The 25,984-nt window shown below is 44.4% G+C and overlaps 1 protein-coding gene and 1 non-coding gene across 2 annotated transcripts in view; one reads left to right on the forward strand and one right to left on the reverse strand.

Annotated features, from left to right (window-relative positions):
• The window catches only part of SMS (spermine synthase), a 50,057-nt gene that overhangs the window by 17,661 nt on the left and 6,412 nt on the right, over positions 1 to 25,984 (forward strand). The window contains exons 2-9 of the mRNA XM_045994701.1: positions 3,254 to 3,374; positions 7,155 to 7,245; positions 7,766 to 7,830; positions 12,823 to 12,998; positions 14,274 to 14,428; positions 15,108 to 15,197; positions 23,899 to 24,013; positions 24,700 to 24,779. Of these exons, the coding sequence (XP_045850657.1) occupies positions 3,254 to 3,374; positions 7,155 to 7,245; positions 7,766 to 7,830; positions 12,823 to 12,998; positions 14,274 to 14,428; positions 15,108 to 15,197; positions 23,899 to 24,013; positions 24,700 to 24,779 (893 nt within the window). The remainder of the gene's footprint in view (positions 1 to 3,253; positions 3,375 to 7,154; positions 7,246 to 7,765; positions 7,831 to 12,822; positions 12,999 to 14,273; positions 14,429 to 15,107; positions 15,198 to 23,898; positions 24,014 to 24,699; positions 24,780 to 25,984) is intronic.
• On the reverse strand, positions 23,321 to 23,428 carry LOC123935693. Its single transcript, XR_006816973.1, has one exon. It is a non-coding gene; the product is annotated as a U6 spliceosomal RNA (small nuclear RNA).

Consider the following 25,984-nt stretch of genomic DNA (forward strand, 5'->3'; position numbering starts at 1 on the left):
GCAGAAAGGCACATCAGTGTATCCCCTGCAGGGCCGGCACATGGAGTGCCCACAAGGGACCAGGCAGAGGTGACAGCCGGAAATAACATTCAGACCTGGCAGATTTCTTTGGACTGAGGGGCAAGCCCATAGTATAGAAATATGTAACGCTCTCCATTGGGTTTCTGTCATAACATGTTTTTCTTCAGTTTGAAACCTGGTTGGAGGGCCTCCACTAGCCCCCTCAGTGCCTTTCCACTAATTGTGCCTGCTAGAAAAAGGGGGCAGCTGCCATGCTGTGTTTGGCAGGCAGTCAAGGGTTTTAGGTGTATTAGACAAAGACACCCCTTTCCCTGGCCCAAGAGAGAGTTTGCTCCAGCTCAGCCCTGGGGCCGAGGCCCGCCTTCCCCGCGCAGGGTGGCCCTGTCTGGAGGGTCCCCCTCACCAGCATGGGGGATTTGTGTTCTGTAATGTGCCAACAGAACCCGGTCTTGTGGCCATTTACCAGGAGTGATGACTTGTTTTATACACTTTCAAAACAGAAAACGTGTGTTCTAGCCAAGGAGGGGTTGAATAATGACATAGTGGCTTTCTTGTTCAGGGCAAGTAGCGCTGGGCGCAGTGGGACTCGGCCATGCTGGGCACGTTGTTTTCACCGCCCTGCGGCTCAGTCACTTCCTTGTAGCTTGTCCCCAACAGGCTTCAGTGGCAGACTGACTGAACGAGGTTCTTTTTTTTTTTTTTTTTTTAAGATTTTATTTATTTGAGAGGGAGAGAGATCACAAGTAGGCAGAGAGGTAGACGGGGGTGGGGGGCAGGCTCCCCGTGGAGCAGAGAGCCAGATGTGGGGCTCGATCCCAGGACCCTGGGATCATGACCTGAGCCGAAGGCAGAGGCTTTAACCCACTGAGCCACCCAGGCGCCCCACGAGGTCCCTTCTTTTTATGAAGTTTGAAGTCGGAAATTTTTAGGGGGTGATGTTGGTCTTAAAACGCGTATCATTCAGAGGATAGAATTCAAGCTTCCCCCTTTTAATTTCCTGAAACCACTTTCAGAATCGTGAAGCCAGCTCTTTGCTCAGTGAGTTTCCCAAAGACACAGTTTTGCTGGAACTGAGAGACACTAAAGAGGCGTGAGGTCGGTGCTTGTGTTCCGATGAGGGCGTGGTGTGCGCTCGCTCCAGGAGCCTTTCCCTGGTGAGGGGCCTTTTCCCGGGTGCAGCCGCAGTTCAGCTGGCAGAGGGCTTGGTCACCCTGACATTCTCTGGCTCTACCCGGGTCCCCTGCTCTCTCTCACTGTGGCCTCCTAGGTGCTGCCTTCTCAGAGGAGGAGATGCCTTCCTGGTGGGTGAACCCCCGCTGGCATTGTTGTGCGAAGTTTGAAGTCCCTTTGCTTTCTTACTTCATCTCACACAGTGGCTGGTACCATACAGACCCCTGTTGTGACCCACTTGTGTCGCCCTGCTGCGGCGTGGGGGCTTGGCGCTGCACACTCAACTAGCTGCGTTTTCAGTGTCGTCCATGAGTTTTGGTTGTGCTGTCCTAATAGCTCTGTGTTCGGTTTGCCTCAAATTAGAAAGTGTTGCCTTCACTGCCGTTTTTGCTACGGTGTTTGCCATCATTTGTTAAGTGAAATTGAAAGTACCGATTTGGGTGGGTGTATCCGTCTGCCAGAGCTTTGGCACGAGTGCTGTGATCACATGGCTTACAGGAACAGACAACATTTTCTCCCTGTTCTGGAGGCCAGAAGTTCAAAACCATTGTTGGCAGGGCCATGGTCCTCTTAAAGGCTCTAGGGGAGCGTCCTTCCTTGCCGCTGCCGGCTGCAGGTGGCTCCCGGTGTTCCGGCCTGTGGCTGTTAGCAGGAGCAGCTCTTTATCCCCGTCTCGTCTTCTGTCAGGAGGGCGCTTGTCCTTGGATTTAGGTCCCACCTGCATAATCCGGGATGATCTCACCTCTGGATCTATAATTATATCTGCAAAACCCTTCTTCCAAATCAGGTCACTCTTCCAGGTTCTGGGGGTCAGGATGTGGACATACCTTTTGGGGGCCACCATTCCACCCACTACAGTGGGGGTAGGTGGAATCTTTTTTTTTTTTTAAAGATCTTACTTATTTGAGAGAGAGAGAACAATAGCAGGGAGAGGAACAGAGGGAAAGGGAGAGGCCGACGCCCTGCTGAGCCAGAACCCTGATGCAGGGCTGGATTGGATCCTGGGACTCTGTGACCAACTGAGCCACTCAGGTGCCCTGAAGTCTGGTTTTTAAGTGGCAGCTAACTTTGGAGTTTTTTGAGAAGTCTGTGCTTGCTAGTCTAAGACACATTTCCTGTCCAATTTGGCCTCTGAACGCCGTTTGTGGTCTTCGTTCTTACTGTGTCTGGGTCTGGGGAGCATCGTTCCAGACATCGCTGGAGATAGATTCTAAGTATGGTGAAAAAATTCCTTAACGTCTAGTCCAAGCATTGGCACTCCTTAGTTTATGGAAGGAATTCTAGTGTGAGTTTTCTGGTGAAACCACACTGCGGTCACCTGTGAATCTTTTTGTTTTTTTCTTTTGCCTTGGTTCGGGTCACAGATACACTCTTTGTACATATTGTCCATTCTCACGCTTTGCAGCCTACACTGTTTTTTTCTGTCATGTGGAAAAAGCACCAGCCCCTGGAGGGCTCGTGGGAGGGTACAGAATAATCCCTTTTGTCTCCTCTCTGTTCTTTACCTTACCCTTCTCAGGCAGTGAGTGCTTAGCCGATCAGACTAGAGGAGAACAAATTGCATCTTGCCTTTCCTCGTAGGCGTCATAATTTTAGATGTCCTTGAAGATTCTGGCATCTTGTGAACCTGCAGAGATTAATGCAATTTCTATAACCTTGACCGAAGTCCTACCCGAGGATACCGAGCTTCCCTTGGGGAGTGGGTGGGGAGGGAGAGGGGAAGATGGGCCACTGGCCACGAAGGGGGTCGCGGGTCACAGTGCCTAGCTAAACATTGTGTTGTGTCATCTCTGATTGGCCGAAAAGCTGTCTGCATCCTTGGCACAATAACTTTGTGCTTGGTATTTTTGTGTCCGTTCTTGTGTAACCTGGTAATCTGCGTAGCCTCTCCTCATGGGGTTGAGACCCTTCATAGCTCATGACGACAGGCCCAAGTGACCCCGGGCAGCTCTGTGTTCAGGTTTTCTTACCAAGTTCAGTCATCAAACCGCACCTCCCTGGTTTTCCTTTGGAATGTGTTTTATCCTGACCACCTTGCCTTCTTCTCTCCCTCTTTCTCCAGCTGATGGCGAGACCATTCTGAAAGGCCTCCAGTCCATTTTCCAGGAGCAAGGGATGACGGAGTCGGTGCACAACTGGCAAGACCATGGTTATCTAGCGACCTATATCAACAAGAACGGCAGGTGAGGGGCCTTCGTATCTGAGCACATCAGCTGGTGGGGCGCGGGGCAGGACGGGGCAGGACGGTTGGATGACAAAGGGGGAGGGGTAGTGTCCATGTATCTGTTTCACGCTAGGGGGGGCTGAATTCAGTGCTTCATAGCCCTCGCTGCACAGTAGAATCCCCCCCCCCCCCCCCCGGAGTGCTTTCACTAGATGTTACCCCAGTCACTCTCCCAGAGACTGAGGTCACTGGGAATCAGGATTTTTCCAAAACCCCACCCCCCCCCTTAACCAGGTGATTCTGCTGTGTGGCCAGGACCTAGAACCCCTGGGCAGCAGAAGCAGTGTGAACTGCAGGCCACGATTCAGAGGTGGTTAAACCCGATTCCCAGGCCCCAACCCAAGAGTTTTTTGATGGAGCCGCTCTGGGGCAGCACCGGAAGTCGCATTTTCAGCGAGCTGATGCTGCTGGTCTGTGGTCGGCTGACCGCACCGTGCATAGCCCTGGTAGAAGCTGTTAGTGATTAATGCAGAGCATTTTCAAATGCGGAAGGGGATCCAAGATTTCAGGCTGTTTTTTTCTTTTCCTTAAGACCTTTATAGACTATCCAGACTTTTCCTAATCAATATGTACATGAGAGCCAATATTTTGTGGGAATAGGAAAGGAAAGCTAAATTAAGAACTGACAGATAGGGACGCCTGGGTGGCTCAGTGGATTAAGCCACTGCCTTCGGCTCAGGTCATGATCTCAGGGTCCTGGGATCGAGCCCCGCATCAGGCTTTCTGCTCCGCGGGGAGCCTGCTTCCTCCTCTCTCTCTGCCTGCCTCTCTGCCTACTTGTGATCTCTGTCTGTCAAATAAATAAATAAAATCTTAAAAAAAACCCCAAAACTCCTGTGGTTTAAAAAAAAAAGAACTGATGGATAACAGAAGATCCCAGAGTGTTGAGCTCTTTGTGCTATCCTAAGTCTTGGTTTGTATTCTATCTAGACTGGTTTAGGAGGCAGAACTAGTAAGAGTCTTCATAATTTACACTATTAATTTTAAGATTTTATTTATTTGTTTGACAGACAGAGATCACAAGTAGGCAGAGAGGCAGACAGAGAGAGGGGAGGAAGCAGGCTCCCTGTGGAGCAGAGAGCCCGATGCGGGGCTCGATCCTGGTATCATGACCTGAGCCGAAGGCAGAGGCTTTAATCCACTGAGCCATTCAGGCACTCCTGCACTATTAATTTTAAAATGTGAACTTCTGGGTATTTTCAATGGCTTTAATTCCATTTCCCCCAGTGGGTACAAAGTACTAGAATTCCATACGGTTTCATTAATGTCCCACATTCTCTCCCTTGATTCTCTCTTAAAAGGAAAAATAACCACTCCCACAACCTCAGAGGCCCAAAAGGCAGTGCTAGGAGATGAGGGAAGCTTGAACTTCTGAGTGTCCCCTTTTGTTATTCTCTTTCTAAGTCAACATGCTCCACCCCACGGGGATAATTGGTCTTCCCCTCTCTTGATGCCTCTCAAAGACTTCCCCAGCTCCTCTCTGCCAGGCACAGATTTGTACTTGTAACTATGTAGCAAATGTCCACACATGTGTTTAACAGACACCTCACATGTATCTAAAATCATTTCTTCTCAAGGGTGATCCCAAAGCAACACCACCTCCAAAAGGGCGTTCCCAAAGCAACACCACGGCCAAGCTCTCCTGCCCTCCCTCCTCCCGTGTCCTGGCCCAGTTAATAGCACGTTTCCTGCAAGTGGAGATTTGAAGCTGTTCTTGATCCCTTCCAGCTCCTGCAGGCTTCCATTTCAGCCCCTCTCTGTCCTGGCCTCTTTTCTCCACCTTGCCACCCCGCTACCCCTGTTGGCCCTTTGAAGCCTAATTCTCTTAGAATTTCCTGCCTTTGCAGCCAGGCCCTGCCGACTTCTCTACCTCACTTCTTAAATCTTCTACCATAGACACCATTTCCGGTTGTCTGGGGGACCTGGAATTCTTCCCCGAAGGGAGTTTTGAATGACAAGAGCTGTTTAGAAATTGCTTCTGAATGCAGAAAAAATGAAAATTAACATGCTTAGTTTAAACACGTATTTTCAACTTTGGTCTCCCTCTTCTTTCTCTCACTTGTTCCACTGGGACCCATCCCTATGGTGCCTGTCACTGCTCCCACCCCTGCCTGGGCCACCAGGCACCAGCTCAGGAGGACCATACTCAGCGTCTGGCCTGACTTCTGGTTAACAGCCACTTTTTGATGGTGTGGTCCTGGTCTGCAGGCTGGTTTTAATTCCTTGAGCTTTTTGTACTTGCTCTTAACTTCAGCATTGTCTGTGCTGCTGTGTTCCTGCCGCTCCGTTGGCAGAGGACTGCACTAGACGCACCGGCTGGTTAAGGGTGATGTTTCTCTACCCTTACTCCTCTCCAGCCCTTCTCCTTTGTGCTGTGGTAGTGGAGGGGGAAGGAATGATAGGCTCATTCAGGTGTAAATTATTTGTGGTTTCATGGGCCTGAACTTGATTTGGGGGCCCTTTAAAGGCTGAATGTGAAATTAACTAGGAGTGTTTAGTTTTTAATCCACGCGTGCTGCCTATAGAATTGTTCTAATTTAGTACTTTTCAAAAGTTTCTTTAACCACAACTTAAACTAAGAAGTAATTTTATTTTATTCCTATTTATTTTTTAAGATTTTATTTGACAGAGAAAGCACAAGTTGGGGAAGGAGCCGCGACAGAGACTGAGGGAGAAGCAGACTCCTTGTTGAGCAGGGAGCCTGATGTGGGGTTTGATCTCAGAACCCTGAGATCAGGGACCTGAGCTGAAGGCAGACCCATAACCGATTGAGCCACCCAGGCAACCCCAAGAAGTATTTTTATATCATAACCCTGTACACAGTCATCTGTGTCTGTACAGTACAGGTACATGTACGATTGAAGCAGAAGTTTCTCTACATAATAGACTTTTATTGCGTGTGATCCACTCTGATATTTTAAGAAAAATGAAGAGATCCCCTAAATTAGGGGTCAGAAAGCTTGTTTTGCAGGGAGCCACATAAGAGTCTCTGTCACATTCTCTGTCTCTTTTTTAAACAACTCCTTAAAAATGTGAAAACCATTCTTAGTCTGCAGGCTTTACAAAAACAAGTCTTGGAGGCTGGATCTGGTTTGCAGTCTGTAGGGCTGGAATGTGCCAACCCTGATCTCAGTCAGTTTAACCACCACTTGCTTGCAGTCGGAAAACCATGGCTCCATTGTGAACTCTCTGAAGGTTAATTGGGAGGACCCGAAGATGAAGGGCCGTGGTTACTAAACTTGGCCGAATTATGTACCAGGAACCTTCTTAAAAATCAGGTTCACTCAATAAAGTGAAAAGATTAAAAAAAAAAAATCAGGTTCACCAGGGCACTTGGCTAGCTCAATCGGTAGAGTATATGACTTTTGATTTCCGGGTCATGAGTTGGGGTAGAGTTTATTTTAATTTTTTTTTAAATTAAAAAAAAAATCCGGTTCACGAAACTTGCTACTGAATCACTTTCGGGGCCCAAGAACCCGTTATGTGAAAACATTAGTATCTACTGGCTGTCTAAATCTTCCCTAAATGATTGGTGGCTCCCCACCTCCAAGAAGACGTTTTTTTGTTTTGTTTTGTTTTTTTCAAGAAGACGTTCTTGTAAGAAAGCAAAGGCTTAACCATGTAACTTAGGGGAAAAAAGAGCTGTGGGCTTTCCTTTTAGTTAGGTGGGTTGGTGTCTTTTCTTCTTTTGAATGCCATGATACAATTCCTAACCTTCAAATTATGCTTTCCTTTGTAGCTTTGCCAGTTTGAGAATTTACCCGCATGGATTGGTGTTGTTGGATCTTCAGAGTTACGATGGTGATTCGCAAGGCCAAGAAGTGGACAGTGTTGGTTTTTCACTTTTATTTACTTTAATTATTTTTAATTACAAGTATTTGAGGGTTATCAAATCTCATATTTTTAATGATAAGATGATTTTATGCAATTGCTGATCTCCCAGTTAAGTTTAAATTTTCCTCCCTCCAGCTAAGTGATTTTAGAAGAAAAATAGTGGTTCCTCAATTGTTAGGAAACTGGCTTGTCCTTGTTCCTTTGGCTGCTTAAAAACTGAGTAATTTTACTTTCCATTGGATGAAATGTAAACCTTTGAGCAGGATATTGTATCTGCATTATTCTTGTGCTCTTCCCTTTCCCGTTATCTCGCTGGTGACTTGCACTGAGGTTAGCACCAGGAGGCCAGGTTGGCGTGGGTGTGTGGGACTGGGCCAGGCCTGGAGCCTGCAGCAGGGATGGGGGAGGTCAGGAATATCGCCCAGCTCTGTCACCATGGCCTCAGCCTCCTGGAGCCTTAGCCGTTCTACTCAGCTTATTCTGTAAGCCCAATGACTTCTTTCCTTTGAATTGTAGCTTTTGAACAAAGTAGAAGAAAGAATGAAAGAATTGAGTCAGGACAGTACTGTGCGGGTGAAGCGGTAAGTCCACTCCTGAATGTCCTTTTATATTTGTTTAACTGGTAAAATTAGAATGGCGGTGTTGTCCCTGAGTAGTGTCTGCTTCTGGCAACTTGGTAGACTGAGCTAATGGATGCCTCGCACCCAAACAAGATAAAATATATGAACGCACACATACGCACACACGTGTGCACGCATGCGCTGTGTAAAATTAAACAAAGGTAGTAAGGAGATAGCGAGGAGATGGTGAGTGAATCCGGATCTGGAAGCGTATAAGGCAGAGGAACTGGGGGAGGCTTCTGCCTCAGTCGTGGGGGAGCGAGAGAACTCCCCACCCTGGTCCAGTAAAGTGAAAAGGTTGCTGTCTCTGCTCAGAGCTCCGGGCTCCAGAGTGGAATTCAGTTCTAAGATTTATGACAAGATGAGGTGATAGAAAATTTGCCTCAAAGCTTTTGAGTAAGGTGACTTTGCAAGATACCAAGAATCTGAGAGACCTACCCACCCTGACAGCCACAGGTTGGTTTTTTTCAAATGGTAATAAAGACAGTTAAGCCTCCTTGTCCTGATCCTGACTGTGGCTATTTAAATTTCAGTTAATAAAAAGAGTTCCAGGGGCGCCTGGGTGGCTCAGTGGATTAAGCCGCTGCCTTCGGCTCAGGTCATGATCTCAGGGTCCTGGGATGAGCCCCGCATCGGGCTCTCTGCTCCGCAGGGAGCCTGCTTCCTCCTCTCTCTCTGCCTGCCTCTCTGCCTACTTGTGATCTCTCTCTCTGTCAAATAAATGAATAAAATCTTTAAAAAAAAAAAAAAAAAGAGTTCCATTCTTCAGTCTCACTGGCCCCTGTCAGGAGCTAAGGGCTAGTGCACAGCGCGGGTATGGAACATTTCTTTTGAACATTGTAATGGTATTTGTGCATGGGAACAGATTTTAAAAGAGCTTTGATAGAAGTCACAGCTTTGACATTTGTTGGAATGGACAGAGTCTTGTGTGGGGCCTGGGAATTAAGAATCGGAGTTAATCATGGATGCCCCACAAGTAATTCTCACCAGTTTGCTCTTGTCCTGTCTGGGTGGCTCCTTATCAGGCCCTGAAAAGTAGGAGAGCTGTACCTTACTCACAACAGCAAACATAGAGAGACCTAGAGGGACTTTTATCAAGGTCATGCCATCACTGATGGAAGTGACCGGAATACAGATTTCTCCAGTTGACAGGACTTTCCAGAAGCAGGCATTCATTTTGGCAAGACCTAGGATGTATGTGGAGGCCTTACTAGCTCAGCATGCTAAGTTTTATCAGACCACAGGAAAGCTCCAGGGCTGATGTAAGGCAACTAGAAGGTTGGTTAATCTCTCGATAGGGTAGAAAGCAGGAAACTGCCAGTAAATGAACACAGTAGTGTACAACTTGCCCACTGGTGGAAGTCTGTCAGAGCACCTAGATTTGTTTGCCCCACCTAAGTTCAGTGTATTTCCCTCTTCCCTGTCCTTAAAAACATGCCCACACCGTCCACTTTCCACCTTTCCCTGCTTGCAGAGGTTTTCAGCCTATGTGCACCAACCTGAATTCAGAGGGTTCCCACTGTGTTCTGAAATGTGTTAACTCTGTGATAATGAATTGGCCAACATCAAAATGCCTCTGCTTTTTATTGGTCTTGCTTTTATTGGGATTACTTCTAGGAGTAAGTAAGTAGATGGAATACATTTATGGGTTTTGGCACCTATGAGAAGTCTTTGTTTTGGATATAGCAGTATTCCAAGTGAGAGTGGAGTTCAGCTTCATGTTTTCAGTTCAAAATACAGACCTTGCTTTTGCTTGTCATTGCTCCTTACAGCTTTTCGTAAAATCAGGGTAGAGGGGTCCAGAAGTTACTGGGAGTACTTGGTGGCAGACTTTTTGTAATTGGCTTCAAAAGGACAAGAATGGTGCCATTTTTCTGTCTGGGGAATGATACGGTTAGAAATTTAGTCATCAAGTAACTCGTAACATTATTTGAAATCATTATTCCCCTGTGGGCCATGGGATGGGGACACCTGGGTGACTCAGTCATTGAGTGTCTGCCTTCAGCTCTAGTCATGATCTCAGGGTCCCGGGATCGAGCCCCACATCGGGCTCCCTGCTCCGCGGGAAGCCTGCTTCTCCCTCTCCCACCCCAACCCCCCCGCTTGTGTTTCCTCTCTCACTGTGTCTCTTTCTGTCAAATGAATAAATAAAATCTTCAAAAAAAAAAAGCCATGAGGTGCATTAGATAAGTTATTTTTATATTCTGTTTTTCCAAAGGAAAGGAACAGGAAGACAAACTTGCGTCCACTAAGTTTTGTTGGGGTCGGGGGTGAGGGAGATTGCAGTAGGCACAGTGCACCTGAGACCCAGGACTTGCTCTGTCTCACTTGCTCTCTGCGATCCTCTTCAGCTTTCAGCAGTCAAGGTTGAAAGAAGAGTTGTGCTGGGCTCCAGAACATGTCCCATAGCCCATTACAAGGAGATGCCTTTATGCTAGGATGAGTACTTCATCAAGATAAATGACTTCCTCATCCTGTTAGAGATCCTTGTTGTTTCGTTGCCAGTCTTTAAAAACCATTGTGCTGCCGGGCGCCGGGCTGGGTCAGTCCGCGGAGCGTGCGACTCTTGATCTCGGGGTCATGAGTTGGAACCCATCTTGGGTGTAGAGATTACTTCAAGATGAAATCTTAAAAAAAAATATAATAAAATTAAAACAAATGAAAACCGTTGCGTTGCCATGAGCTCTTTTACTTCAGCTAAGGCACTTAGTGACACAGTCGAGAATGGACATTTCGTTTCATCAGGTTTGTGTATAGTTTAGTGATTTCATATAGCTTGGCTGCCTGTCCGCCAGGGGGTGGGTTTCCTCGCCTGAAAGCCCATGACTTGGCATTTTTCACTTTCATCTAATGTCACTGGTAGTTTACGCTCCTACCTCTGTGTACCCACCAACCATTAGCCAGGGCTGGAAGAGGCTTCCCCGAAGTCCTGTTTGCCTGCTCTGGGCCAGGGAGGGAGGGAGGGAGGGAGGAGGTATTGTCCTGTTTGGGTCTCCACATGTTACAAGACAGACCTGGTCTGCGAACATTGCCGCAGCTGCATTTGTTCACTTAGACAGTGCAGGGAGGGGTTAAATTAGGAGTTGCTAGGATTAAATGAGAATTAATGGGAATTTACTTTGTAAATCTGAATGTTGTTTGTCTATGTGTGTATATATATATAGAGAGAGAGACAGAGAGACAGAGAGACAGGGAACATGCAAGCAGGGGGAGGGGCAGGGGCAGAAGGAGAGAGAATCTCCAGCAGACCGCATACCCAGCGCCCAGCCCGATGTGGGGCTCCATCCCACGACCCTGAGATCATGTCCTGAGCTGAAATCTAGTCGGACGCTTAACCGACTGAGCCAGCCAGGCCCCCCAATCTTAGTGTTCTTTATGGTTGTTAGTGTTTGCTCAGAGGAAGTTTCATTAAAACAGGTTCAGACTGTATTCCTGGAAACAGGTGAGGGGGAGGGCAGAGACTCAGCAGAGCAAGTCAGAGGTAGCAGATCCCAGCATACAGCTGTTCTGCTGTTGCTGAAGAACACATGACTTGCACACAGGTAGGTAGGGAGCTAGTTCTCATTTTGTGTTTCTGTTAGATTTGCCAATCCCCGGTTCTGGCTGTGGTTTTCATTGTCATTTAGTGTCCTCTGCTGGTAGTTCCTAGTACATTCACATCGTCTGAAATTCTGAGCGTTTGCAAAAGAATGGGATGGAAAATTCTCAGTTTGCAGTCCTTCTAGTAATAATAATATATTCAGGCAAGAATCTTCTAGATGCCAAAGCTACTACTGGAGATTTGTTGAGAGATCAGGGCTTTCACGCAGTTTGAGAGGGCTACCCCACAGGCTGCTTAGTAATTTCAAAGGGAAAAAAGGTGCCTTTGTAATGGGAGGGACCTAGTGCCATCCGCTTGAACCAACTGGTCACACTTAGCGTCTCTGATGATAGGACAAGCACACAGCTTCTGCCTCTCATGTGCTGCTTGTGCAAATATCTGCCCCCCTGACTTAATGAAGAAAGAGGTGTTCAGGTAAACCCACCTAAGGCATTTTCTGCAGAGCACCTGGTCTGCACTTCCCTGAAATGTTAGGAAACACACTGGGTGGAAAAAGTATACTAGATGAAATGAGGGTAAAAAAGGAAAACAAAATGCAGCATACGGTCCTTCATTCAGTGGCAGAACAGCTGTAAGTGACATGATTGGGACAGTCGTGGGGCCGTTTGAATGTGGATTGTGTACCCGATGATGGTATTAGACCCCCGTACACTTGTGTGAACACGGTAGTGGCAGCGTGGTGTGGAGTGAGCTGTCTTCAGACATTCCTGCTGAGGTATTTGGGCTGAAGTGTGATGTCTGAGGTGGCCATTTTGTCCAGCCTTTTTTTAGGGAAAATCGAAGGCATGCCAGAAAGGTTCATTAAAAAAGTAACCTCTCGATGTATGACAGTTGCCGAGATTTGCTAGTTGCCCAGTTTTGTGTGTAGCTGAAAACCCAGGCTTTACATTTGTATACTATTCTGAAACTGGTCAGAGGGCACGTGGCTTGCTTTTGTACACTCATGCTTCCGGTTCGCTTTTCCCCCCCAAACTTTTTTTTTTTTTAAGATTTTATTTATTTATTTGGCAGACAGAGATCAGAACTAGGCGAGAGGCAGGCAGAGAGAGAGGGAGAAGCAGTCTCCCCGCTGAGCAGAGAGCCCGATGCGGGGCTCAATCCCAGGACCCTGGGATCATGACCTGAGTCAAAGGCAGCGGCCTCAACCCCCCGAGCCACCCAGGCGCCCCCAAACTTTTTTTTTTTAAAGTAATCACTACTGCGAACGAGGGGCTTGAACTCATAACTCCAAGGTCAACAATGGCACCGTCTGCTGACTAAGCCACCCTGGTGCCCCTCTAGGTTCACTTTTAAGATAGTGGCCCCATAAGCGGTATTCTATCAATGCTCATTCTTGTTTTCCCTTTTTCCAGATTACCACCCATAGTTCGAGGAGGAGCTATCGACAGATACTGGCCCACCGCTGATGGTCGCCTGGTTGAGTATGACATAGATGAAGTGGTGTATGATGAAGATTCGCCTTATCAGAACATTAAAATTCTACACTCGAAGCAATTTGGGAATATTCTCATCCTTAGCGGGGACGTTAGTAAGTATTCCATCCGTACCCTGGTTAGGTCGCTACCTAGTTAGCTAACTAGCTACCCTAGTTAGGTGTCCTAGTCACTTAGCGTAGCAGAGGCACAGTGTTTTAGATTATGGTGCTTTCATGACAAAGAACACCATTGTGGATGTGTCCTAGTTTGTCCTTGGCAGTGCTGTTTTTTGGAAAGGAACATTTATGTCATAATAACCTGTGGATTGTCTGGGCTTTCATGTTTTATTTTTATTTTTTATTTGAAAGATTTTATCTTTTTTTATCTTAGAATGTGTGAACGGGGTGGGGAGGGGCACAGGGAGAGGGGAAGCAGACATCACTCAGAGGGCGGAGTCTGACCAGGACCCCGGGGCTCCAGCCCTTGACCTTGAGATCACGACCTGAGCCTAAACCAAGAGTCAGACACTTAACCACCAGGTTAAGTTAAGAGCCACCCAGGTGCCCCTAGGCTTTCGTGTTTTATATATAGCAGAGCCATGAAAACTTGGTCTTGATGTTCCTTTTTCTTTGTATCCTTAGTGTGGAGTATTGGCATGATACTCATATAAAGAAAAGATGATTGCTTATTTGTTTTAAAGATTTTATTTATTGATCTGACAGATCACAAGTAGGCAGAGAGGCAGGCAGAGAGAGAGGAAGGGAAGCAGGCTCCCCGCCTAGCAGAGAGCCGGATGCGGGGCTCGATCCCAGGACCCCGGGATCATGACCTGAGGTGAAGGCAGAGGCTTTAATCCACTGAGCCACTGAGGCACCCCTGCTTATTTTTTAAGAAATCTTTTTGTTATGGAAAATTTCAAACGTGAGTAGACAAAATAGTATGATGAACCTGCGTATACTCACCATTGAGTGCTAACGATTAGCAGCTCCTGGCCAATCTTATTTCCCCTAAACCCTAGTTTGCTTTTTTTCTCTCTCCTATTACTTGGAGCCACTCTCAGATGCTGTTTCATGTAATAAAAGATGTGATTGCTTTTGATCAGCATATCAGAACATTCTTAAGACTGAATTCTTTTTTCCTGCTGACCGAAGTATATGTGTATGTACTATATTAGATGTCAGTTGAGTAGGGTTGATGAAAAGTCCACAATGCAAAAAAAAAAAAAAAAAAAGAAAGTACCTCTGTACATTGTTGACAGTTTTTAAAGATCAAATATGAAAAAAATTTGAATTTTAGACTAGATTCCAGCACTTTCTAGGATGGCAAGTCACGTCACGGTGTGGGTTTGGGTAGAATTACCATGTTGTACCTGTGTTTTTCCTCCCTAGATCTGGCAGAGAGTGATTTGGCGTATACCCAGGCCATCATGGGCAGTGGAAAAGAAGACTACAGTGGCAAAGACGTGCTGATTCTTGGGGGTGGAGATGGGGGCATATTATGTGAAATAGTCAAACTGAAACCAAAGATGGTCACTATGGTAGAGATATCCTTTGTTTGGAGGTCAAGTTCAGTTGGCTTCTGTTTCCTTCCTCTTTTTGTCTTAAGACTCCAGTTAATGTTATGAGGCAAATGCCTTATAAATACTGCCTTGAACAAACATTCCATGTGGTACCGGTAGCCTTTTTATATGGCTACAGACAAAGCAGCAGAGATCCTCTAGTTGAGAAAATGAGAAAGCAACCTTGGTACCGTGTCTACTGCTTATCACTTTCTGGAAGGGCTTCTTCATGAGAAGAGAAAATTCAGTTCTTTTTGAGTGACCTTGGTACAAAAATGAAACCATTGTGTCATTCTTTTTTTTTTTTTTTTTTTTTTTTTTTTTTTGGTAAATCTGAGACCCAAGTTAGTGTTATAAAATTTATGTTTGTTTTACCTTATAAAGATTTTATTTTCCTTTATTAAGATTTTATTTATTTATTTGAGAAAGAGAGTATAGGGAGAGGCAGACGGAGAGGAAGAGAATTTCAGGCTGACTCCATGCTGAGCCGGATGCTGGGCTCGATCTCACAACCCTGAGATAGTGACCTGAACTGAGATCAAGAGTCGGACGCTTAACCGACTGAGCCACGCGGGTGCCCCTGCCTTTTCTTTAAAGTATTACTATTTCAGAATTCTTTGATAGATCCAAATTCAGGATTAATTTCTCCTTGACCTGTTCGAACATTGACCAAATGGTGATTGATGGATGTAAGAAATACATGCGAAAAACATGTGGGGACATCTTAGACAATCTTAAAGGAGACTGCTATCAGGTAATTATGTTTTCTAGATAACATTTTGAAGTCCGCTAATAATATGTTGTTGACTTGAATTGTGCCTTCCTAAAACAACTTGAAAGGAAATCGGTTAAGAAGATACATGGATCATCTTGGAGGGAAGGAAAACTTTTCCCTCTACTGTTAGAAGGTGGGGGAGGGACAGTAGATTATCCCCCCAAACTGATTAGGCACTTGGTGACCGGAAAACAAAGGAGGCCACACTGTAGAGTTTACACCGAGTTTTACTCAGAGATGCTTAACTGACCGGCTGGATCGGGCAGAGGATGGTTGCGGCAGCTGCATAGTTATTCTCTGCAAGGTCCAGACCGTGGTCCACAGATGTTATAGAGGACGAGGACGTGTAGGAAGGGCATTGGAGTCAGAGCGGACTGTTCCCATGACCCTCACTGGGTATGTGTGCGCCTAACTGACCTTTAATCAGGCTTTCATTAGATTTTATGGTACCACCTGTGTTTGAGGAAGAGGAAAGACTGTTATCTCTGACAGATATCACGGGAAGCCAATACGCTTCCCAGCCTTCCTGGGCAGGCATTTCTGACGTACGTCTATTAATCTCTAAGGTTCCAGAACATGTAGTCCCAAGAGAGGTCATCGAGCAAACATGAACAAGATTAGAGGGCCAGAGATGGACTCGGGATTATCAGCACCCTTGCCCTCTGCCCTTTTAGTTCCCCACTAAGACTCCTGTAATAGAAGACAGATTAACAAGAGAAAAACAGCAGATGAGTAACGTTTCTCTTGTGTGCTCGAGAGACCCAGAGAGAAGTGAGTAACTCAGAGGTCACTTTAGAATTTCGGCTTAAATATCATCTTGATAGGGAAAGGGGTCATAGGTGTCTTGGGGAAAGTGAGTGATTTTTAGGAATGATAATGGGCCCTTGGAAGAGTAGACGCGGTAGGTGTATGATATTTGTGACTAAGTGTGTCTGGATGTGGTATCCATGTCTTGTCCTCTGATAGAGGTCACCCTTTCCTGGTTGAACGCACGAGGGAGGGGCTCTCAGACAGTGGAGTTTCTTTCGGAGGATTTGTCTTCAGGCAGATTGAAGGGGAGTTCACAGAAAGCTGCTTTCTCCATTTGCTATTTTCCAGGTGCCTACAGCTCAATCTAATATACCAAAGTGGCATACTTCGAGGTGGCGTGTTCTTCTACCCTTCAGACTTTTTGTGTGAATTGCGTACGTCTCAGCAGTTGCTTCTTGCTAAGCAAATTAGTTTCTGTCCTAAATTGTACTGTGCTTGCAAGTTGACCAATCATTACAACTTGTTGGATATGTTTTGGATTGGATTTTGAGCATACACGTGTTCAGTGCTTGTATCTACAGTACTCGTTAGAACCAGATAACCACGCAAATACATTTTATTGACTAGGATCTTAAATGTGTGTCTTTAAAAAAAAAAAAAGTATGTCTCCAGATTTTTTTTTAAAGATTTTATTTTTTTGACAGAAAGACACAGCGAGAGAGTGAACATAAGCAGAGGGAGTGGGAGAGGAAGCAGCAGGCTCTCCACTGAGCAGGGAGCCTGACGCGGGGCTTGATCCCAGGACCCTGGGATTATGACCTGAGCCAAAGGCAGACGCTTAACCACAGAGCCACCCAGGCACCGCCTGTCTCCAGATTTGTAAACAATTCAGACGACTGCTTTAATTTGTTGATCTGTAAATTGTTTACCCCTACTGCATCTTCCCTAATGTGTTGGCATCCAAATTTGATTTCATGGTGCATGCATGTTAATTTTTTAAGCTGGAAGAGAGTTCTGTCTCTGTTGAAATGTAGGTGTGATAGTTTTGTGGGCAAAAGGGAAAGAAGGATATATATTTCACATGTGCTGTTTGAGAGTTTTAAGAAGGGGCGGGGTGGGGGTCAGTTTCATCAGAGCATGGCAGATTGTTTCACTCACACGGAGCTAAATGTTACCATTGTTGTCAAATAATGTTTGCATTGTTAGCTAGACTCTCCGCCTAAGGTGTTTTAACCTGTAATCCTCAACCCTGCACCAAGTGGCTGTACTCCTCTTTTGTAGCTGAAGAAAATTCAGCTTAGTTCAAAGGACATTTATTCAAGGTTATAGGGTAAGTTTAGAAGAGTGATTCACTCTGATACCGGGCTCCCTGGCTCCTGAAACTTCCTTCTATGGATTGAGGAGAACAATGTGAGCATACGCAGAACCACCAACCCAGACGTGTGGTACGGTAGAGTTGTAGAGTGTTGTAATTAGAGGCTGGGTGTATGGAGGGACCATTACTAATGGCTTTGGAAAACAACTCTTGACTTGCACATCTGTCTGAAAGCAAAGCAGAGCACCAAAGGCAGGTGGTGACATTGACAGCTGGACGTTCTAGGGAATGGAAAAGTCGTACTTTATTTGGAATGGTTCTGCTTTTGAGGAAGTTGGATGTCTCAATACACCTGCCCACCCCTTCCGTCTTCTTGCTGGATTAGAACAACCATTAGGGGGAGCCTGGAAAATTCTTCTGAGGTTGAGGGTTTTCTGAGTGCTCTCAAGGGACGGGCGGGGGATTTCCTCCTCTGGGGGTATCCACAGGCAAGCCCCTTATCCATTAAAATACTTCCATTACAAAAAAACACCAGGTCTTTGCAAATGTTTATTTCAAAGACACAAAATTACCCTGCTTAACCAGTTTTAGGAAATAGAAAATGTTCCAAAGTGCTCCCCATTCCTTTTATGATAGAGTAACCTTAATACTAAAATCCTTAAGGTAGTCCAGAAAGAAAACTAAAGATTGATTTTGATGAGTATACAAGATTCTCAAAGAAAATAGTAAATAAAATCTAGCAGTTTATTTAAAGAACTCTATTAGGCCCAAGGAAGATTTAGTTTGGAAACATAAAGATGGGAATCTTCAGAAGTCTGTCAACATGAATTATTTAAAAGAGAAGATAATGTATTAACAGATGACAAAGCACTTGGGATATTTAGTATTCTTAATAAAAAGTCTTTTAAGTAAGATAAAATTTCAATAGAAGGGAAACTACCCAAACATAACAAACTATCAGAAACTTAATGTTACACAAAATGGCAAAATACATACAGCATTGCCAGTAAAACTGGAAATAAGATGAAGATGCTTATTGTTATCCTTATTCAACATTGTTTTTGAGGCATTAGCTAAGGCAGTAAGGTAGGAAAATGAAGAGTAAAAATACAGAAATATAGAAAGAATTATTATTTGCAGATGATGTGAATGCTTAGACAGTCTAGGAAACTCACCTAGAAAAGGAGTTGAGTTCATGAGAATTTGGTGAAGTGATTGGATGGAGACAGTCCAAAAAAATTGTTTTAAATCCAGAACAGTTTGAATGGAAATTGGAGGTAGAGAGTGGCCTGGATTTCCCATCAGAATAACGACAAAGAATAATGACCAATTTTTTTCAGGTTATTAATTTTAATTCCAGTGTAGTTAACAGGAGTAGTAGTATTAGTTTCAGATGTACAGTACAGTTCAGCGATTCTGCATCACTCCCGGCTCATCACGCTAAGTGTACTCTCAATCCCCATCACCTGTTGCACCCATCCCCCTGCCCACCTCCCCTCCGGTAACATCTGATTGGTCAGTATAGTTAAGAGTATTTTTTGGTTTGTTTCTATTTTTGGTTGTTCATTTTGTTTTCTTAAATTCCGTGTATGAGTGAAATCATACGGCATTTGTCTTTCTCTCACTGACATATTTCACTTAGCATAATACACTATAGCTCAACCCATGTCATTACAAATGGCAAGATGTCATTCTTTTTGATGGCTGAGTAATATTCCAGGGTGTGTGTGTGTTCTTTCTTCATCCATCAGTTGATAGACACTTGGGCTGCTTCCGTATCTTGGCTATTGTAAATACTGCTGCCATAAACGTTGGGATACATAAACGTTGGGATACATGTATCCCTTTGAATTAGCAAATGTTCTTGTATTCTTTGGGTAAATACCTGGTAGTGCAGTTGCTGGGTCATAGGGTAGCTCTATTTTTAACTGTTTGAGGAACTTCCATGCTGTTTTCCATAATGGCTTCTGTCATTTGCATTTCCACCAGTAGTGCAAGAGGGTTCCCTTGTCTCCACATGCTTGCCAACACCTTTTGTTTCTTGTGTTGACAGGTGTTATCTCATTGTAGCCTTGAATTGCATTTCCCTGGTGATAAGTGACATTGAGCATCTTTTCATGTGTCTGTTGCCCATCTCTGTTGGCCGTTTGGATGTTGTCTTTGGAAAAATGTCTGCTCGTGTCTTTTGCCCATTTTTAAGTTGGGTTATTTTTACTTTGGGTGTTGTGTAAGTCGTTTATGTATTTTGGATACTAACCCTTTATCAGATAATGGCATTTGAAGATATATCTTCTCCCATTCTGTAGGTTGTCTTTTAGTTTTCTTGATTATTTCCTTTGCTGTGCAGAAGCTTTTTATTTTGATGTAGTCCCAGTAGTTTATTTTTGCTTTTTTTCCCCTTAACTCAGGAAACAGATCCAGAAAAATGTTGCTGGGACTGATGTCAGAGAGGTTCCTGCCTGTGTTCTCTTCTAGGATTTTTGTACTTTCAGGTTTCACATTTAGGAATAATGACCAATTGTTAAATACCTAGGAGTATATTTAATTAAGAATGGTATTGTGGGACTGATCAGAATTATGTCAAGATCTTACTGAAATACCACAACCGTAGTTGGAATATATGGAGGGGCTCCTGGGTGGCTGGGTCGTTAAGCATCTGCCTTCAGCTCAGGTCATGATCCCAGGGTCCTGGGATCGAGCCCCACACTGGGCTCCCTCCTGGGCAGGAAGCCTGCTTTCCCTCTGTTAGTCCCCCTGTTTGTGTTCCCTCTCTCACTGTGTCTCTCTCTGTCAAATAAATAAATAAAATCTTAAAAAAGAAGAATTGGAATATATGGAGAGACATGTTCTATTTCTAGGATGAGAATACCAGAACAATGTCTTTAACTTCCTCATTGTAAGTAAGTCCAATCAGAATCCCAAGGAAGTTTTTAGAATTAGGTCAGATGATTTTCATTTTCATTTGTAACAATAAATACCTAAGAATAGCCAAGAAAAAAATTTTTTAATATTTTATTTATTGAGACACCTGGGTAGCTCAGTTGGTTAAATGCCTGCCTTCGGCTCTGGTCACGATCCCAGGGTCCTGCTATGGAGCCCTGCATCTCAGGATCTCAGGATCTCTGGTCAGCGGGGGAGCCTCCTTCTCCCTCTGCCTGCTGCTCCCCCTGCTTGTGCTTCCTCACTCTCTGACTAATAAAATTTTTTTAAAAAAATACTTGTCAGAAAGAGAACGAGAGAGCGAGCACAAGCAGGGAGAGTGGCAGGCAAAGAGAGAAGCAGGTTCCCTGCTGAGCAAGGAGCCCAATGCAGGACTCCATCCCGGGACTCTGGGATCATGACCTGAGCCGAGGACAGCAGCTTAACTGGCTGAGCCACCCAGGAGTCCCAATAAATAAAATCTTATATATGTATTTGACAGACAGAGATAATAAGTAGGCAGAGAGGCAGGCAGAGAGAGAGAGGGAAAAAGGCTCCCCGCTGAGCAGAGACCCCAGTGCGGGGCTCGATCCCAGGACCCGGGGATTTTTACCTGAGCTGAAGGCAGAGGCTTTAACCCACTGAGCCACCCAGGTGCCCCCCCAATAAATAAAATCTTTAAAAAAAATTTGAGAGGTTGAGAGAGCATGAGACAGAGGAGGGTCAGAGGGAGGAGCAGGCTCCCTACTGAATGGGGCTCGATCCTGGGATCATGACCTGAGCCAAAGGCAGACCCTTAATCAACTGAGCCACCCAGGCGCCCTGCCAAGAAAAAAATTTTAAAAAAATCATAGCGCAGGGAAAATTGCCCTGTTGTGTAGTAATTTACTGTTAAAGCATAGTAATGAAGTAGGGAGTGTGATGTTGACACAGGAATGCACATATAAGAGGAATGGCATGGAGACTTTGAACATGTCTGAGTGTGTATTCATGCAAGTAAAGATGACCTAAGGTGCATTTCAGTTTGCTTGGGAAAAGGAGATTGAGTTGATTTCATAGGTGATGCCAAAACAATGAGCTGTCCATCTCCATCAGAACAAAGTTAACTAGAAACCATAGAAAAATTAATCTCTGATGGCTTAAGCTCTGGATGCAAAAACTTATTCAACATATTTAACCTTAGAGTTGGAAAACCTTTTATTTTATTTCTTTTTTCTTTTTTTAATTTCTTTTCAGCGTAACAGTATTCATTGTTTTTGCGCCACACCCAGTGCTCCATGCAATACGTGCCCTCTCTATTACCCACCACCTGGTTCCTCAACCTCCCCCCCCCCCGCCCCCCGCCCCTTCAAAACCCTCAGGTTGTTTTTCAGAGTCCATAGTCTCTCATGGTTCAGCTCCCCAGGAAAACCTAATTTAAAGAAAGACAAGAAACCCAGAAACTACAACAACCGCCTAATCCCCTAAACAAAGTTGAAAAACTCTAGCAAACACGACAGGGATTTAATCCTTTTAAGAATGCAGAGAGCCACTACAATTTAAGATTTAAAGAAATAAGATAACTAAATGAAAATAGCAAAGAATGTGAACTAATATTTCCCAGAAGGCAAAAATCGTATGTCCTATAAACTTACAGCAGGATGCTCACCTCTGTTAATGGCCCAGCAAGTTCACGTGAAAACAGTAGCAAGGGACCTGACAGAATAGAAAGAGGGACAAATAAAAAAGAGGGACAGAATGAGGTGCTTGCATGCACTGCTAGTTGGAGTGTGAATTGTCATCGAAACTATAAAAACTAAAATGCACATGCCTTTGGTCTCAGCAACCCAGTGTTCGCATGTCTGGCCTACAGACTGGCATCTGTCTATACGAGGAGGTTAGAGAGTAGTTGTACGTTTTTCATGGAATGATACAATTTTTAAAAATATCACTACCCCTCCCCCAGAAAAAAAAAATCTGTCTTTATCAAGAATGCTGTTAGATGAACATTTTCGAGTTCAGAACGTGTGTGATCCTAGTTCTAAGAAAGAGAACCCCGTGTGCGTCTGTGAGAGTGTGTGTTGGTAGGAGTGTATGTGAGCATAGGACACTGCGCTTGTCTCACGGGATTGATTAGTGTCTTGATCTCTGTGTGGTTGCACTTAGATGACGCATTAAGTGAAGCAAGTTATAAAACAATAGGGCTGTAAGATCAGGTTCTTCAAGTTGTGACTGAGGATCTGTTGTAAGAACGTTCAGAGGAAAAATTCTGGAATAGGTTATTTTAAGGAATTCTGGCAAACTTGACTTCTGACTTCCATGGACTTGGTTTTCATGAGTAAGTGTGTTATAACTAGAGAAGTGAAGGCAGGCCCCAAACCGAGTTCCTGTACTGTTGACCCATGAGGGTTAGGGGTCCTGCCCCCCCCCCCCAGGTCAAAAATCTGCAATATAACTTTTGACTCCTCCAAAACTTAACTAGTAACATAGTGTTGACTGGATGTGTTACCAAGAACACAGTCAGTGAACCCATTTTGTATGTTATATGTATTATGTACTGTATTCGTACAATAAGCCAGAGGAAAGTAAATGTGATCAAGAAAATCATACGGAAGAGAAAATACTTCTACAGTGTTGTATTAGGAAAAAAAAACCTGTGAATACCTATTTACTGTATTAGGAGAAAAAAAACTGTGAATAATAAGCGAATAACAGTTCAAACCCATGTTGTTCAAGGATAAATGTGTTTATTGCACAGGATCTGTTGGCGAATTCCAGCTTTTAACTACTGTACTTGTTAATAATTGTGATTGTGGGAGATGGTATTTCTTTCATGGTTGTCTTACCAACAGTACTCTAAGTGGTTAAAAAAAAACCAAGGAAAAACTGTAGGTTAAAAGTTTGAGGTGAGATGCAAAAAATCAATAGACAGTGAAGTCATTCAGTGCCTAGCATAGAAGAAAAAGTAAAAGTAGAAGAAAATAGGAGAGACTATAGACTAGATTTAAAAGTATGAACTTGGCTTTCATATAGATCTAGGTGTACCTCTTGCCTTCGTTTCTTACCAGGTACCTTTGGGCATGCTGTGTAACCCCTTCCCCCTTCCCTCTCTCCCTCCCTCCCTCCCTCTCTGTCTCTCAAAAGTATGGAACCCTTCAGGAATTTGTGTTTCGTCCTTGTGGAGAGACCATGCCCATCTTCCGCTGTATCATTCCAATTTTAGTGTGTGTGCAGCTGAAGCAAACACTATATATTCTATTTTTCTTTAGAGAGGAAGGGGTGGAGGGCCAGAGGGAGGAGAGAGAATCTTAAGCAGGCTCTCCATGCCTCTCCCAGAGCAGAGCCCAATGTGGGGCTCGATCTCACAGCCGTGAGCTCATGACCTGAGCCGAAGTCAGGAGTCCAGGAGTCGGATGCTTAACTGACTGAGCCACCCAGGTGCCCCTGTGTAACCTCTCAGCTTTGGTTTTCCATTTGTACACTGTGGCTAATAATAGCACCTCTAGATACGTTGCTTGGATGAAATGAGAAGGCGGACAAAGCCTCTAGCGGGCACGGAGTTGTAGCCGTAGAGGCACGGCTGGAAGTCACTTTTGCTCACAGGCAGGCCATGTGCCGCCCTTAGCAGGGTCATTTCCCGCCCCCCTCCCCAAGGGTTTCAGCACTTCCGCCCGCATGAGTCGGCTCACGTGTGTCTGTTCCTCTTCTCTTTGGAAGGTTCTAATAGAAGACTGTATCCCAGTACTGAAGAGGTACGCCAAAGAAGGGAGAGAGTTTGATTATGTGATTAATGATTTGACAGCTGTTCCGATCTCCACATCTCCAGAAGAAGGTAGATTCTGTTTTTTCTGTTATAACCGAGATAAGGTTCATGAAAATGTTTTACTTGGCACCTTGTGAGAATGGAAGGATCTTAGAGATGGTCCCCTTCATTGGTTCCTTCAGTTTTTCAAGGTAGTTCAGCTGAGGCCCACGTTGGAAAGATGGTTGGATTTCAGACACTAAATGAGCAATTTCGCTCCGTCATTGGAGAGAGACACTAAATGAAATGACTCCTAATCCCATCATTGAGAAATTAGCTTGTTTGGGAATCTGTTTCTGTTACCTGATTTTTAACCTGTACTGTGACAAACTGGTGAGCTTTCCAACACCAGAGACAGTTCCCCATTCTCAAACCACACACTCCACATCCCTGCTGGTTTGGCGTGTCAGAGTAAGCTGTTGTCTTTCAGATTTCAACCACTGCATTTTTGGTCGAATCTTCATTGGTATTGTTAAGCAGTGCTAAGCACATGAACACTTGCTTTTGACCTTGCTTGAGTATGTGCACGTGTATGCAGGACTCCCCAAAAATGACAGTAAATGCTCTTGAATATTAGGTCTTAAGCTCTTGCTATTTCTTTCTTTTTTTTGGGTATTGTTGAATAGTAATGTGGATACTTGACTTTTTAGATGTTGTTTCTGATGCACGCAAGCCCATATTTATATAACGTAAAAAAAATTTTTTTTAACATCCAGATTCCACATGGGAGTTTCTCAGACTGATCCTTGACCTCTCGATGAAAGTACTGAAACAGGATGGGAAATACTTCACACAGGTAGACTACTTAACTGTTTTTTTTCCCCAAAGTCTCAATAAGAATTTTATATTTTGAAATTGGCATGTATTTTATTGAAATTTATATTTGTTAAGGATAGAATGTTGTAACTGAATTATGTTCTTTCAAACAGTAGTTTATAAATAGCTGACCTGTCCTGCCTTGGGAATTCACGAGGCCAGTTCTGTCCCCACTGCCCGCTGTCCTGATGGCCCAGTCCTGGGCTGTGGCTGTAGTGTGTAGTATCTGCCACCAGATGGAGACAGAGATTGTGATTTGTTTTTTTGTTTCTTGACTTTTCCCTCTCTTTATCCTCTAGGAGATTGTTCATTGGAAAGCCAGTTTATCCACATAAGTTTCATAAACTGCTTTGCCTGTAGTATGTGCTCCTACCACCAGATGGAAGCAAATTGTTTTTTTTCTCATTTTCTATGGGCTTCTCAAATTTAAAAGAAAATTTAAAGTTTATATCTTTCGTTATGTGAGACATATACATATATATATAAAACCTACCAAAGTCCTGAAGAATATTCTGAAAATGATCACGAAAGGAGCTAAATGATGATCTGTGTCTCTTTACTTGGTACAACAATCCCTTGACCCATAAGCACAAGATAAGCACTTTGGTATTGCACTGTGGTCCCTATAATTCTTACGGGCTTTCGGGAGACCTCCCACACCCCTTTAAAAAGCATTAGTATGTTTAAATGTGAAAGACTAGTAGAGAGGTCTTAACTTTATTCTCCCATGGAGGCATTTTAATGCAGGCACAGGGCGGTTGATGGGATCTGAGATTAATAATGCTGAAAACAACTTGGCCACTCTAAGAGACACTTTGGTCTTCAGCCCATCCTGTTTTTCTTCTCTTCCTCCTGCACGAAGATCCACCCCATGGTGATTAATCCTAGACCTTGTACTTGGTGAAAATATTGGGAAGCTTCTAGGGAAACCGATAGCTGTTTATGAATGGGTTTTTTTGGCCTGATGTTTAGAAATGATTTTTTTTAACACATTCTAGACTTGACTCCAAAGCAGAGGTCTGCAAACTATGGGCAAAATCTCCCCTCCTGCTTGTTTTGATAAGATTTTCTTGGTCGACAGCCACAGGCATTCGTGACAGTTTACCTTTGGCTGCCCTCATGCTGTAGGGGCAGCATTGAGTAGTTGTGATGGGGACTGTTGGATCCACAGAGCCTAAACTATTT

The sequence above is a fragment of the Meles meles genome, chromosome X (assembly GCF_922984935.1).
Source record: "Meles meles chromosome X, mMelMel3.1 paternal haplotype, whole genome shotgun sequence".
Lineage (NCBI taxonomy): Eukaryota > Metazoa > Chordata > Mammalia > Carnivora > Mustelidae > Meles > Meles meles.